Raw genomic sequence first — 15218 nt, forward strand, 5'->3', positions numbered from 1 at the left:
ACCAGTTTTGCCATTTTTGGCAGCAAAGATAAAAAACAGAAATGATCAAAAAAGCCTTGTTCAGATATTCTGTCTTTTGGACAAGGCCTTCAGACTGTCTCTCATTTGTCCTTCCAAGCCCATCGCTCTTGTGTTCCTTGCCCTGCAATTGCCACATTTAAAATGAGTGCCATGGCTGGTAATCCCCACTGCCCATATAGCAGATGGCTCTGAGCCTTTTGGAAGTTTCTGGAAGCTCCTTTTGTGTCCCAGCCACACAATGTCATCTCAAAGCCAGTGTTTTCTCTACTAGACCATGGCCTATCTCATCACGGTACCTGCCTGTGCCCATTCTTACAAACCAGCTCAGGACTCAAGATACTTCACATTTATTTTAGCGTATACTTACTATTAAGTATCAACTGAAAAAGAAACTACACTTTATTCTAGATTTTTGGGCGGAATGTTCATTCTAAAAGTTCTGCTGTGTTATTTTACTTGCATATGAATCAGGTACAACCAGTTCTGGTAGGAACTCATGTCATCACATTCATTTCACCTTGAAACTCTGAAGGTGAAGTACAGATGAAAAATTTAAATGCTAATGTTTGTTTTGTCGAGGTTCAAATCCAGGTATATTAAGTGAAAAGTTAAATTTGAGGTAGTATTAATACATTTGCCCTCTTGCCAAAATTAAAGAAAATTGAATATCACTAGAGCAATTGTGCCATCTTTTTAAAGTTGCAATCTTCCTTAACATTTTTCAGCACATAGCATTACTTGTAAGATTTAAAGCACATTTTTGTTGCATGACGTGCATGGAAACGCACGTGCACACAGACAGTCAGTTACTGCACCATCAGACAATCATGTATTTTGGCCTAATTGGTTTGAAATGAGTGGTCACATACCATTGTCCTTTGGTTTGTCCTAATTGCCATTTTGTGCTCATGTAAGGAAGAAAATCCTTGGTTCTGTTTAGTGGCAGCATTCCCAATTGACTTCAGTTGTTCCAAGAGTGATGAGGTATCTTGGTTCTCAAACTAAATCCAATCGTGTTTTGATTTCTCAAGCCTCTGTAATTCCTTCCTTTTTTATTTTAAAACAATTATTTTCATTTCATTTGTAAGCTCTAGGTCTACCATCAATCGTTGCTTTCCCATTAGGCTATTTTTGGCTTTCCAGAGCTTTCCATATAATATATTAGTGTAAACAATATTTCTGTTTATTAAAAAAATCGAAGGTGCCTCTTCTTAGAATGAAGCTGTAAAAGAGGTATAGCACAATTGCACTAATTATGAAGAGCAGTTGTGGATTTTTTTCCTTTTTTTGCCCCTAGCAAAGAGACAAAAAAGGAAAAATCAATACTGGAAAACCCGTTTCATTCTGCGGCAAAGGCAGTTGGAAAAGATCCACTTGAACTCTTAGAACTGAAATGCTGAAAGCTGATGTAATTAAGTAAACCAGCTGAGAACTGAACCACCTGATCAAACTAAGGGATTATAAGTATGAAAGATCTGATGCACAGTTCAGAATCTTTTGATAGAGGAAGTGAAGTTTGCTGGGAATTTGGTGATTAAAGGCTTGTCTTTTGTTGATGATTAGTTATTTTGCTCAGGGAATTGTTGATTAATTGAAAAATGTTTGAATAGCACTTACGAATTGTTGGAATATCTCTCGTTGCCCTTTCTTTAAATAAATTGATGTGGGTTTGGTTCCAAATGGCTCTTCAGTTTGAAAGGTAATTTATAATTTAATGAAAAGTAGTATTCATGCAGAAATGAAATTTTCTGCAATAATGTCCACCAGAGTGTTTAACTGGCCAAATTATTTTTATAAATATCTTTGTGATACTTTTTTTTCCTTGATTTTATTTTTTGATAGTTTACTGGATGATGTGTTATTTTGTTAACGTTCTTTCCAAGACTGGACAACCATTTTGATAATTCATTGCAGATTTTTAAAATAATAAATACAGTAGGAACAGTTATGATTTAAAGATTCAGTTTTTCAAAGGCAGCTCTTTATAGATATTGCATGGTAAACCAACCTTCTGTCTGAACAACGTTTTGATTTTATTTAAATGAAAACCTAATTTTTGCGAGGTTTGTCCATACAGCATTTGATTCATCAAGAGTGACCTTTTGAAGGCAGAATTGCAGGTTAATTGATCACTACCACATGTGTATAGGTGGTATTCCTCCTTTTTCTCTGATTGGCACCAGATTTGGAACACTGATATGGTTGAGCTCACTAGCTAATAGTATGAGATACCCTAATGTGTCAGGATCCAAGCTAGGCTTTTATTATATCCATGCCATTTTTTCTGAAGTTCTCAGGTACAGATGCAGTTGTTGCAACTTTTCATTGGAATGTGGTCTTACAGGCAGCAGTGAGAATGGGAATGAGCTGTGGCTCCCCAGGTTTGTTTAGGTTTAGTGTGGTCTTTTAAAAATCAGCAGAAGGTCTCTGTAAATAAATAGACGTAAAACCAAAATAAGAGCCAGGCTTAACATTTGGCAGTGCAGGATTTCTGACAAGCCTATTACTTTGTTACTGAGGTCCCTGTCCTTACTGATGTGTTCTAAACATGGGTGACAGACGTCTAAGTGAGACAGTGCATACTGTACAACTCAATAACCATTCCTAAAGGAGATCATTCTGTTCTGGGGAGTCTCAGCTTTTGTTTTCCCCAAAACAACAAATTTGCTGCTGCTCTTGTAAAGAAAGCTTCAAAATATTGACAGTATAAATGATGCAAAGACATCTGTAAGCATCTGTAACAAGTGTAGAACAGTAGATCTGAGATATTTGAATTGCCTCATTTTTGTCACTACCTGGTTTGGGTGACATGTGGTGATCATTTACACAGTGAAGATAATTAACATACTTGTATCCTCATTAAGAAAGGCCAGGGAAATACGGTGCAGCTCTTACTGTGAGCACATCTTTATTTGCTTTCTTAAGTGCAAGATCTCTAGAAGGGCCAACTGTTTAGATTTAGTTTTTTTGAAGCAAGGTGTCTTGATCAAGCCTTACAAGGAGGAGTCAGGAAGTCATGCTTGCACAAGCTGCATTTTGAACAGGGCTCACTGTTAATTTGGTCACTGACATGAGTGGAGTTTGCAAAGAACTGTTCTTCCCTGTTTCATACATTGTAATCAGGAGTGTGATGGTCTCAATTCCCGTGTAATGATACTTGTAAAAAAAAGATGTTTTACTGTTGAGTTTCATGAAATGGCAGGAGAGACTGTGAGGGGAGAAGAAGCAGAGTGTGCTCTTTTCCTCTCCCAGAAGTCTGGTTTGGCATTTTGAGAAAGCAGCATACTGGAGTTTCTCCACGAGAAGAGGCAGCTGTGATAAAAGCCAAGACTGAGGAATGCTTTGCTGAGGGCCAAGCAGAGCTTGTTAGCCTTTGGGGAAGAGCTGCTGGCTACTGACTCTGTTCTGGCTCTATGGTAAGACACATCTGAGAAATACAGAAGTGTAGGGCTCATTGAAAGTTTCTGATGAAAGTATTTTTCAACAGAAAACACAGAGATTGCCTAAATGACTCATTTTGTGAGAAGTGGCTTCTGGCTTTGGGAAATGTTTTTCATTAAACTACAGAGCATATACAAAACAGTAACACATTGATTTGGCTGTGCTGTCATGGTGCCTTCCTAGAGTCTGTTTTAGTAATTCTGTTCATACTCTCTTCTCTGAGATGGGGAGACCATATTGGGTCCTGAGAGATGCGCTTTGGTGCATAGATCCATCTTGGGTGAGAAACTGGGAGCACAAGTGTGTGTACTCTGGTTCCCATGCAACAGGGCATCAAGTCAACACTAAATGTTAGAACTTTCTGGAATGTTTTCATTTTTATGGACCCTCTGCTTTTTGCCTTTTTTTCCCCAAAGCAAATACACAATTTCTCTACATACCTCCCTATCATTTTAATGACAATGTTGTTGTTGTCATTAAGATTTCAGTTGTGAAAAGACATTTTGGCCTCTGCAGGAAATAAATGAAAATTTGTGTGTTTCAGCTGGGGTTTGGAGGCAAGGGGGGTTGTGAGGTGAGAAGGGGACCGTGTTTATTTTACCATAATGACCACAAAAAAACCCTCCCTAAAAGTTGACAGCTGCTCAGCACTCAGTTAATGCAGACTGGAACTTGCAGAATTTTTCAAGGTTTAAGATGTGGGTCAGACCAGCCATCTGATAAATTTCTGTCAGCAGGGCTGGATGCACAAATGGGAAGTGCCTGCGTTCCTATTTAGGTTTCAGGTTTAGGTTTTAGTTTGGGTGTTTTCCCTCAGTGTCTGACCTGTTTCCACCTTCCGAGGGGAAGATTGACTGGTAATTCCCAGTCTCTATGGATGGCATGCTGCTTCAAGTAGCAAATGTAAACTAATTTCCTGAAATAACTTCGGCCGTCCCCTGCCCTGGGGTTGGCCTGGAGGGCAAGACACAGCCCTGGAGGACCCTGTGAGCATGATTTAGAAAAGAGGCGGAGGAGCTGAGTCTTTAGATGTTATTTCAAAATTGAAAAGGTTATTTTTCCTTGATTTTTCAGCCAGATCTCCCTTATTTATGGCAGCAGTGCTAAAATGTGCCTGGCAAAGGAAGAGCAACCCTTGAGTAAGGGGATGATGGATGTAAATAAACTATTCTTAGCTGACCTGGCTATCACTGTGCTAAACCATGGCTATACATGAGGCTGCCTTCTCCAGAGCCACTTGCATGGCCCATTAGCAGGATTCCCAGTGCTGCAGGAAGGTTTAACTTCAGAACAGCGGTGTGTTGGTGCACAGAGCCAAATCAGGTTGTGTGGTTACTCCGGGAAGCAGGCTATCCTGGCTGCCCAGAGCACAGGGAAGCATGCTGCAGTTTTAGCTTCACTGGAGGCAGCTCAACGCCAGGTGAACCGCTTGGTTCAGCAAAAGACAAGCAGCCCTAGAAGCACAATTGTGGTATTTGAGATAATGTCCCAGATTTTTGCCCCTATATGGGAAGCATTTCTGCAAACCTATCCTGGTAGAACTAAGAGTTGAGTGTTTGTTTAAAATAAGTGTTATATTCAGTTTTGCATGATCTTGACAACCCATCCATCCACTGATGGAGTTTGTATGTTTTGCATCCATTATACTTTGGGAAGTCTTAATCAGCTCAGGTCACATGTTTGGGCACTCTTAAATATCTACAGGATCACAACCCAAATTCTTAAAGCAAAGTTGAAGTGAATAGAACTTCCCATTATGTGTAATTGGGTGCAGGAAAACGTGTTTCAAGTAAAGAAAGTTCAAACATGTTTGAATGCTTTTTGTTAGTCCTCTTGACATTTTGAAGAATTAAGATGTTATTTCTTTTAAAAAACTATTAATCTAGGTAATACCACTTGTCAGTAACAAAAGGAGACCATCAATTAGCAGAAATAAATCTATCACAGTGGTAACTGAAAGTTTCTGTGATTTCCTACAGAAGTTTACATTTCTACAATTAAAAAATGTATTGAGGGGGAGGCTAGTTGTTTGTTCCTTATGAATCAATCTTGGAGATACACAAAACATTAGGATATTCCTCTTCTCCCTACCATGTCTTTTTTATCTACTTTATTTGAACTGTTTATTTGCAGAGAAGAAGGGAATCAGAAAGACCATTAATGAAATTGAGCATGGTCAGCCAAATTTCTAATGAATAGATTTCTCTGGGTAAAAGCCAAAATCTCTGTCTTGCTTTGGACTGGTAAAAACTTTACAGTTGTGTATCTGATTGCTACACTGGCATCTGTGGGAGGGAAGAAACCTTAAATGTATTAGTGGAGATCATCTGGTTATTTGTGGCATGGTAACAATATGTGTATAAAGATATGATCTGACACATGTCAAAGTAATTCCTTTTGACTGACTTCAGGGAAAATGCATTGTAAATCCAGCTATTACTTGGTGTGTTTTGGATTCTGATACAAAGGTAGCTGCTATAGAGTGGGTTTTTTTCTGAAGCTGGGAGACGATTTATTTTGCAATCATGCTCATTTTCTCTGATTTTAATTAATTTAAGAAAAGTCATCTTTAGAAAAATAAACAAAACCCAGCATTCTTCCTTTCCCTTGCCTTCCCTTTCCCAAAGTAAACCTCTGTATGTGGGAAATACCATGTTAATGTCTTAAATTGGCAGTATGCACCCAGAAATGGCATTTGTAATTTTTTTATTTTTTTTAAACAAAGTTCATCTTACCACAGAGTACGTCATTGCTGAAACTGAATTTTTGTAAGAGGTTTCATCTTTACCGACTTTCCTACCACCAAACTCTGAAACAGCTATTTATAAAACGCTTTTAAAAGTGGGGGGTTTTTTTTCAACCCACAGCTATCAAATTCTCTTGATTTATTACTATCATGGCCATAGCAATGATACAGATACATTTTAAGCACTTGGAGAAGAAAATGGCCTTAACTGTTGCCGTGAATGTCTGTCTTGTTCTTAATTGTACAGTGATGATTATGCAAAAAGGTCACAGGGGGTTATTAATTATTCAGGTACAAGTTTGTTTATCTGGAAGAAGTGTGTATAAAGTTATACTGGAAGTGGTGCTTTCACTGCCTGCAGTTGCCAGCCTTGGTAACTTAAGTCCTTACCACTGTCAGTGCTTCCAGTCTCCTAATCATGTGCCAGAGATGTTTGAGCCCATTTTACAGATGAGGTATTGAGGAGAAAAGAGACTGAGTGTCTTCCCAGGGCAATACATGGCATGTGTGATGGGAATGGATGTTGGGTACAGCTGATGCTGTCCTCAGCCAGAATCTTAGCAGAAAGTGTTCATCCCTTCCAAAGGAGATGAAATTTTCCTTACAGAGACTGAATGATTTTCAGTACTTTGTTTCTTCCTGTTTTCCATGAAATGCAAACTGTAACAATTAAGACTCAAGTATTTGAGGAAGATGTCTGCCAAATTAGCAAGCTATGGTTTCATATGGAAAACCAGCATCCGAGCTATTGATGAAATACAGCGTGGGATAATAAAAGGCTTACCAGGGTTCGAAAGACCTCTATTTACATAAATATGCAAAGACATCTGTTGCAGTCATGAGTGACCTGCTGGTTTAGACCATCAGCAGGGGAAACATCGTAGATCAGCATCACCTGCAGTAGCAGGTGCTACTTTAGGCAGCAGGAATTACTGAAGAGGTTTTCGATGAACAAAGACGACCTTTCCTCTTGCCAAGAAGAGACATGTGGGAAATCAAAACACCCGGCACACGCCTACGGTCTTTCATTTGTAGTGCGCGGTGAGAGCCCAGTGTGTGCCTCTGCAGCCAAAGCTGTACGTGATCACTTATAGGTATGGTGTGGCTGACACAGCTGCAAAGTTTATGTCTGAGAAGTACTTAGGTCTTTTAAAACCACACTACTTAAGTCAGATTCCCAAACAGAAATGAATCATCAAGATTTAATGGAAAACGTTCAAAACAAATTTATCATCTAAACCCAGTGTTTTTATTGCCAGAGTATATGCCCAAAATAGTAATGTAAAACCGTCATCCTAAAGGTTGCGATTACTTAAATGAAAAATTGGAGTTTAATTCTTGCTCACCATTAATCAACAAAGACATTATAACATTACAGCCTTATATAATGCAAGGATATTTGTCTTCCTTGTTGGCTCAAGGTATATGGTGTTCTCTCTCTTCCCCTCTGCCCCATTCATTGTGTAACATGGTTTTCTGAGGAAAGAATCTGTCTTTAGTGGATGAACGACTGGACAAAAAACTGGATTACAAATTCAGGGCTGCAAAAACCTTATAATTTGGTGTGTTATACGTGACTGTAATTGCCATCAGTTCTGAGAAGAAAATGCTCACACAGTAAAGAGAAGTCTCCAAAGAACCTGTAGTAAAGCCACGCAAGTACAAGAGTTGACATTAGAAAAGTCTTCCAATATTTAAAATGTTCCCTCTGACTCTCATATATGTTAAATACTGCTCCTGTGTTGTAAGAGAAGGTGCAGTACAGCCTGCATACTTGATTCACAATTTTTAATGGATGCCTCACACTGGGGCGTTACAGCTCTAATAACTGTATGACATCTTTAAATACCTTAACAATTCCCACCTCTGTTTTGATAACACATTTCATAGTAAATTAAGGTAAAACAAACCTGTTCTTTTCTCTCCCTTTGAACAGAGCGTGGATCACACTTCTCGTAAACCTCATCATATTGAGGTTGGGCTAAGATGAGCATAACCAGTGACGAAGTGAATTTCTTGGTGTATCGCTATCTCCAGGAATCGGGTAAATTCCTTGTCATCATAACTTCTTCATAACTTCTGGTCATAAATGAAATGGGAAAATTGCCTTTTTGCATGATATTGCTCTAGCAATGTTGCCTTGAGTGTTTCAGACTGATAGACCGAATACCCATGTTTCTTTGAAATCATGGTCTAGAACGTAATAAAAGTGCAAACATGCACAGGTATAGAATAAACATTGCAGTTAAGCAAAACAAGGAGGTAAATAACATTATGTTAACAAATGTTTTGGTAGTTATATTGTGTCTACCAAAGTCATTTTTGGCAGCAGAGGCAAAAAGCATGTGAATGCTGTATCTTTTTTTTGCTTAGCTACTTGAAATTGTTTACATTGGGTTTATGTTGGCTATAAACAGAAATTTGGGTGCAAGTTTCTGATGTTTTAGGGTTACTATGTATGTAAACTGATCTGAACAGTGTCAGCATGGCTCTGTCTCAGTAGCACTTCCACCTCTTTCTGTTTTCAAATTGGAAAATACCATGGGGCTTTAAAATGTTTTTAAAAAATGAAATTGAAGCTTACATTTTGGGTTTGTTTCCATAATCTTCTTTCCACTCTTTGACTGCAAGAAGTAGAAAATCTCTTAGCTAATGGAAAATGTTCTGTTACTGTAGAGATGATAGGGGAGCTGAGAAACGTTGACAAAGGATTTATAACCAACATTACAACCCTTTGTTGGTAAAAGTAGAATTTGCTAAAAATATTTCATGTTTCACATACTGAAACAAACAAACAAACAAATCTGTGGAAAATAGATGTTATCCTGTCAGAAGACTTGAAGCCAGTTTTAGAATAAACCCTCAAGACCTGAGAGATGTCTTGTACAAAGAATCAAAATTCCAGCAGGTAGAAGATATGGCCTTAGGCTGCTTCTGTTGGTCACAGTAACTAGTATTCATTAGATACATTATTTTGAGTTGTTTCTTCGGCTTGCAAGACTATTTCAGTCCCAGGAAACCAAATACCTATGCAAAGAATCTCCACTGAAGTTAAGGTTAATCATACTTTTTAGGGTTTGGTCTTTAAAACAGTTCTTTGAGAGTCCACTTGTGGCCTGTGTTAGATCTTGTCTCACACTCTATTCTAATGGAGCTTATAAAAAGTTGTCTAGATCTGTGCAAACAGATGAAAGAAAAACAGGAACTAACAAAACTAAAACTTCATCCAGACAAAGTTTATTTTTAAAAATAAGCCATTGTGTACCGGACTGGAAAGAGCTTTTAGACATTAGAGCAGTGCACCAATGGATGTAATCAAAGCATAAAGAATCCTGAAATTATTTTGCGTTATGTTTGGGTTGTAGAAGATTCTACATAACAGTGTATTAATACAGTTGCTTTTTCTCATGTGAAAAAAGAAACCAACCTTTTAAATTCCTCTTGATACATCAGGAGGTGAGTTAGTGTTGTGTAGCCAAATGTCAGGAAAAAGCTACTGTAGGTAACATCTCCCACAAGCAAGCAATCACTTTTGCCATTTTACAGAGAACTTTACATGCAAATGTGTGTGTTAATGGCAAGTTGTACTGCCCTTACCTTCTTATCTAGAGGGTCAAAAGGTTTTCTTATTTAATCCACACATACTGAAGGCATTCATAGAAACATTGTATTTCCACTGTTCTATTGTATTTTGCACATATAAGAGAGAGGAAGTTGAGGTTAAATATTTGAAGAAATATTCAAATATGCTTCAAACTGGTATGGACGTAGTAGATATACCTGGCAGTTTGTTAGGAATTCCATTCAGCAAACAAGAGCTATAACCAGTGATGAATTCACTGAACTGCTACAAGAGCTTCTTACGTTTAATTTTTTCCTACTGTCATTGTTTTTTCCAAGGAGATTTTTATATCTGTATTTTCAGATTAAGTAAGACAATAAGATGGAAACTGTTATACAGCCTTTTGCCTTTCCACCTGCTACTATAAATGATGTAAGATGTGACAGCAGACAAAAGATATTTAATCCATAGCTTCAGAAATAATGTGTGCCAGATTTAAAGGGCTAGTGTTTAAATACAGTCTGAGTTCAAACCCCCCTGCAGTTTAAGGAGTTTGCAAAAAACAGGGATATTACATTGGTTATTTGTTAACATTAGCTGAACCCAAAGCTTCTAAAAATGTTCATAGACACAACTATGAATGTGGCTTACAAGACCATATAGAAGTTCACTTATTTTTTTTCAGGTATCTGTCCTTTAATCTTATCATGGAAAACTTCAAGACTTTCCCATAAAATGTAGGCAAATGGTGGGAGGAAGAGAGAAATAGCAAAGGAGATACATATGGCAGAATAAGTATATAAAAAGCAAAATGTCCCTGTAATATTTCATCTGTTTTGCATCTGCGAGGTACATAAACGCTTGAGATTCTTTGAAGCATTGTAGCAAAGATGCTGAAGGGGGCTATACACTTCATTATGAGAATACTGGCACGTGATTCTAGTTGTTCAGCTCTTGTATATATTTCCTCAATTTTCTGTCAGACCAGAAACCTTGCACAAGAGAGTATTAATAGAGTTGAACTGTCTAAGCCGTTATTGTTGCTTTTTAACAAATCTTGGCATACTAAAGGGAGTTTCAGTGAACTGGAAAAAGCAAATGTTGTGTCAGAATTTTTAAAGGTTAAACAAGATGATCCAGGTAACAGTAGATCAAGGGCAGTCATTGGAAGGCTGAGACTAAGTATCTCCAACAAAGATTAAGAGATGACATCATGCCAAATGCCAGCAAGCAAGTTTTTATGGGTAATAGATCTTGTCAAACATACTTGATGCTGCTTTTTCCAAGATCAGAAATGAAGTTGACAGAGATAGCTGTGCTGACATTAATACACTTAGACTACTTTATGACATTTATTTAGTCTTGTTGACACTGTGTTTAAAATGAAGTAACAGTGAGTAAAATCTGTGTAATCCAGAATTACCAAATGGATTAAAAATGGGATAACAGAAACATCTTGAAAAGCGATTATAGTTGGGGCTAATTCATCTCAAGGGTTACTTCCAGTGGGAACTCACAGGAATCTGTTCTTGGCACAATGCTGCTCAAGTGCTTTATCGGTTACCTGGAAGGAAATATAAAATAATTACCAAGTACATCTGCAGATGGAATGAAATGGTAAGTTGTGGCATTTCATGAGTTATACTGACTGATCGTGGGTTTAACAGAAAAAAATACAGCCAGGAAGACTGCTTTGAGCTGCCTGCTGCTGGAGGAGCAGGCTGGAGAAGATGCTTGGTCCAGGCACAATGCAGTCAAATCCCTCCTGTACAACACAGGACTTGGACAAGTTAAGGCTCTAAATGTTTAGCTGTATTAAAGTAAGTTTGTAAATAGTTGCCTCTTCACATAGGTGACTGTCTCAGCGCTCATCTATGCTCAGAAAATCAAAGCAGTCCATCATCATGTCCATTTATGCTCTATGGCTTCATGCCATGGGAATTCCACTACTAAGGTCACTAGGTGTTGTCGCTTCCACAGTAAGACCATGAATGCCCCCTTCTTGAGATACAAAGAGAACACGTGTTTATTTTCAGTTCAAGGTTATCTCTTCTATCCAAAGTCAGGTCTTGCAATGTCTAGTTTTCTCCTTTTTTATTATGAACTTTTTTAGTGCACAATTTAAAGTGATCATTCTTAAAAGTGCTGAGGTCTTTCAAGCATTGTTTATCTCAGGAGTCAAACTTCTTAAAGTCAGGTTATATTTATGTGTAGGTGTCTTGATACGAAGTCTACCTTTAAATTAAATGTTGGCCCCAGTTACTAAAATCAGGCTTAGGTACATCTATACTGAGTGTACAGCCAGTGTGGAGACAGGAGCACTCAAAATACTCCTGTGGTGGACACAGTTATATCAACAAAGCGGGTACATTGATGAAAGTGAAAGAAGCTATACCAAGTAGCCACAGTTCTGGTATCCAAATTATGTTTATTAATTATAAAATAGTATATAATATATAATATTAATATAATATTGATATAATAATATTAATTGTATTAACTTGCACCTCTTCAATCACCTGAGAAGCGTACTTTTGTTAGCAGCCATCTTCATTGCTGATATAGACCTTCTGTTGGGTTTCTTCAGTTTCTGAGAAAAAATATAGAATTCATAATATAGAGTTTTCCTTTTCTGTTTTTTCCAAAAGAGAAACAGACAATTATTTGTCTTTTGGAATGAAGGTCAAAGCAGTACAGTGCAATGAGGAGTAATAAGGATCCAAAGGAAATTTCTGAGAGTTGAGGGAGGATGGCAAAACCAAGGGAAATCAAATCTCTCTCATACTTTTTAATCTAAAATGTGTTGCCATCTGTTGTGAGTGACAAATGCTATCATCAATCCAAATTCTGCAATAAATTTCCTTCCCTAGCCAGCCCAATATTATTGATTTAGTTATCAAAGCTTTTTCAAATTGGGTATTTTGGATGCATTAATCACTTACCAGTGTTCCTTTCTAGCATTTATATGCATGTTGCAGTCTAGAATTCTTGTCTGAAAATCAGTTCCCCAGTTGCCTGTGGCTTACACTCTTCTCTAGTAGAACATTTATTGTAATGAATGTCTTGCAATGACTGGTTAGCGTTAAGATTGTGTGAGTTTCTATTTTCACTCAAATTTTTACTTTTTGGTTTGAATTTTTCCATTTTTTATGACACATACTTGATAACTGTTCCCCAGTGTATAATCTGCACCATGTACAATCTGTACCACGTCTAAGACAATAAAAACAGTAGCTAGATGTTTTTGCTAAAAAGATGTCAATGACATTTTTAGATGCTGACTTGGGACAATTTACCATTTTACTTTAGAATTTTCATTTGTTTTCTTCCCAACCATAAAAAATGAAGACAGCTAATAAAAAAGGTTTTTCCCTTCTGTAAATTCAGGGTTATGCCAGCACATTGGTCTGCCTGGTTCATAGTTTTTCCTTGTTTTCCTACAAAAAAAGATTTTCTCTCAGGTTTTAAGCATATATTCAAGGGCATAGAGCAAAGGGTTTCTGTGAATCACAAAATCCGTTGTAGTTAAGCGTGTGCAAATATGGGCCTTTCCTGTTAACCACATCCAAGGCATTTTGCTGTCATTTTGCCTTTGGAAATTATGAGAGAATCCAAAATGTTGATATTACAATGTTTCTGTGATTTCATCCTTGTGATGAAACTAAATACTAATAGTTGGAATAGTACTAAATTACAATTTTTTCCCAATGACATCTGCAATTTTTTGAAAAGAAAGTAACGAAGTTTGAAGGAAACTACCTTTTTTATAGAATAATTCTCTTCTTCAACAAAGTAATTTTACAGAAAATGTAAATATCACAGTTTGCTTGTATAAGTTCTCAGGCAGTAGGGAATGACTGAAGATCAGTATTCTGTTCTTTTGAATTGGTTCCTGATCAACAGTCTTTACTTACATAAGCCTGTGTAATTTTTCTCTGAAGTCCATACTTTGCCTGCATGAGGTATGTTTAGAGTATTTTTTGAACAACTGTGTATGGCACAGAGTTCCTGAGTCACAGACGAGAGACGTGCATGTTGAAAATAATTCAGATTAAGCAAAGCATGAAAGATTGGCATATATAGGTCAGCTAAATCTGCTTCAAAGCTAACTGCTTCCTTTGTGTAGGAAGACTGCTTCTAGGTAGAAGGAGAATGTACAGTGCATGTTTTTTCCTTAAATTATTAAAATCTATACCTTGAGGAGTAATTTATTAGAAGAATGAATCACTTGGTCAATAAAAGCACTTGTCCAGTGTGACAGTAAAAGTAATAGTGTGCACTGAATGGCAGAGTCAGTGGATAATGATTTTTCTTTTGCCTTTTTTTATGTTTTCTTGCAATTTGGCTCATTAGGATCATAGGAGAGCTCAGTCTGGATGGTAGATGAGATGACAGAATCAGAGAATAGTTCAGGTTGGCAGGAGCCTTTGGAGATCATCTAATCCCTCTCCCCTGCTCACAGCAGGGTCAGCTGTAGTAGGTTGCCCAGCGCTGTGTCTGGTTGGGTTTTGAGTATCTCCCAAGGATCGAGAGACTCCACAACCTCACTGGACAGCCAGTTCCAATACTTACATCACCCCCTCAGTAAAAAATGGTTTATTTTGTTTCAGTGGAATTTCATGTGGTTCAGTTTGTGTCCATTGCCTCCTGTCACTGGGCACCACTGGAAAAGGTGTCCATCCTCTTTGCACCTCCCTCAGGTATTTTTGCAAATGGATAAGGTCCTCTGTGAGCCTTGTCTTCTCCAGGCTGAGCAGTCCCAGCTCTCTCAGCCTCTCCTTGTATGGCAGATGCTCCAGTCTATTGATTATCTTTGTGGTCTTTCACTGGTCTCTCTCCAGTATATCCCTGTCTCTCTTGTACTGGGGAGCCCAGACTTGGATGCAGTGCTCCAGGCCTGTCTCACCAGTGCTGAGCAGAGGGCAAGGATCCCCTCCACTGACCTTCTGGCAGTGCTTTTTGTAGTACAGCTCAGGATGCTCTTGGCTTTTCGTGCTGCAAGGGCACACTGCTGGCTCATGTTCAGGTAGTCCAACCTTCTGCTCAACGCTGGAGAGCCTCAAAGATCCTTTAAACAACCTGTACTTAAAGGTCCGCAGGGCAGTCACTGCAATGCTCCCAAGGCTCTGTACATAGATGTGTTCTAAAGGCAGGGATGATGGAGACCTTTTGTTTGCTGAGGGGAAAGTGCACCCTTGAAATGACAGCCTGCCAGCCAAAGATAAAACAAACATTTTAGTGTTGTTTCAGTGACAAATCTGTGGCTGCATTATTTGTCTCTACATTCATGTTACCGCAGTCCCTTGGGCCTCATGTGTCCAGCCTGCAGCACAGAGTGACTGTAGCTCACAGACCAACCTCAGCTGCACCCGCATAAAGACACTTCTGACCTTCTTTTTGCACAGGTACTTCTGTGCTGGTGTAACTGGGTGCTGACCAGGTATTACT

At 38.2% G+C, this 15218-nt stretch overlaps 1 protein-coding gene across 2 annotated transcripts in view; it reads left to right on the top strand.

The window, feature by feature from the left end:
* TBL1X (transducin beta like 1 X-linked) overlaps positions 1 to 15218 on the top strand; it is a 193046-nt gene that overhangs the window by 130688 nt on the left and 47140 nt on the right. The window contains exon 4 of one of the 2 annotated variants that reach the window (XM_082278853.1): positions 8145 to 8252. The exons of the other annotated variant lie outside the window; for it this stretch is intronic. Within the exon in view, the coding sequence (XP_082134979.1) occupies positions 8195 to 8252 (58 nt within the window). The 5' untranslated portion in view covers positions 8145 to 8194. The remainder of the gene's footprint in view (positions 1 to 8144; positions 8253 to 15218) is intronic. 2 annotated transcript variants of the gene reach the window in all.

Source organism: Coloeus monedula, assembly GCF_965178545.1.
Source record: "Coloeus monedula genome assembly, chromosome: 3".
Taxonomy (NCBI): Eukaryota; Metazoa; Chordata; class Aves; order Passeriformes; family Corvidae; genus Coloeus; species Coloeus monedula.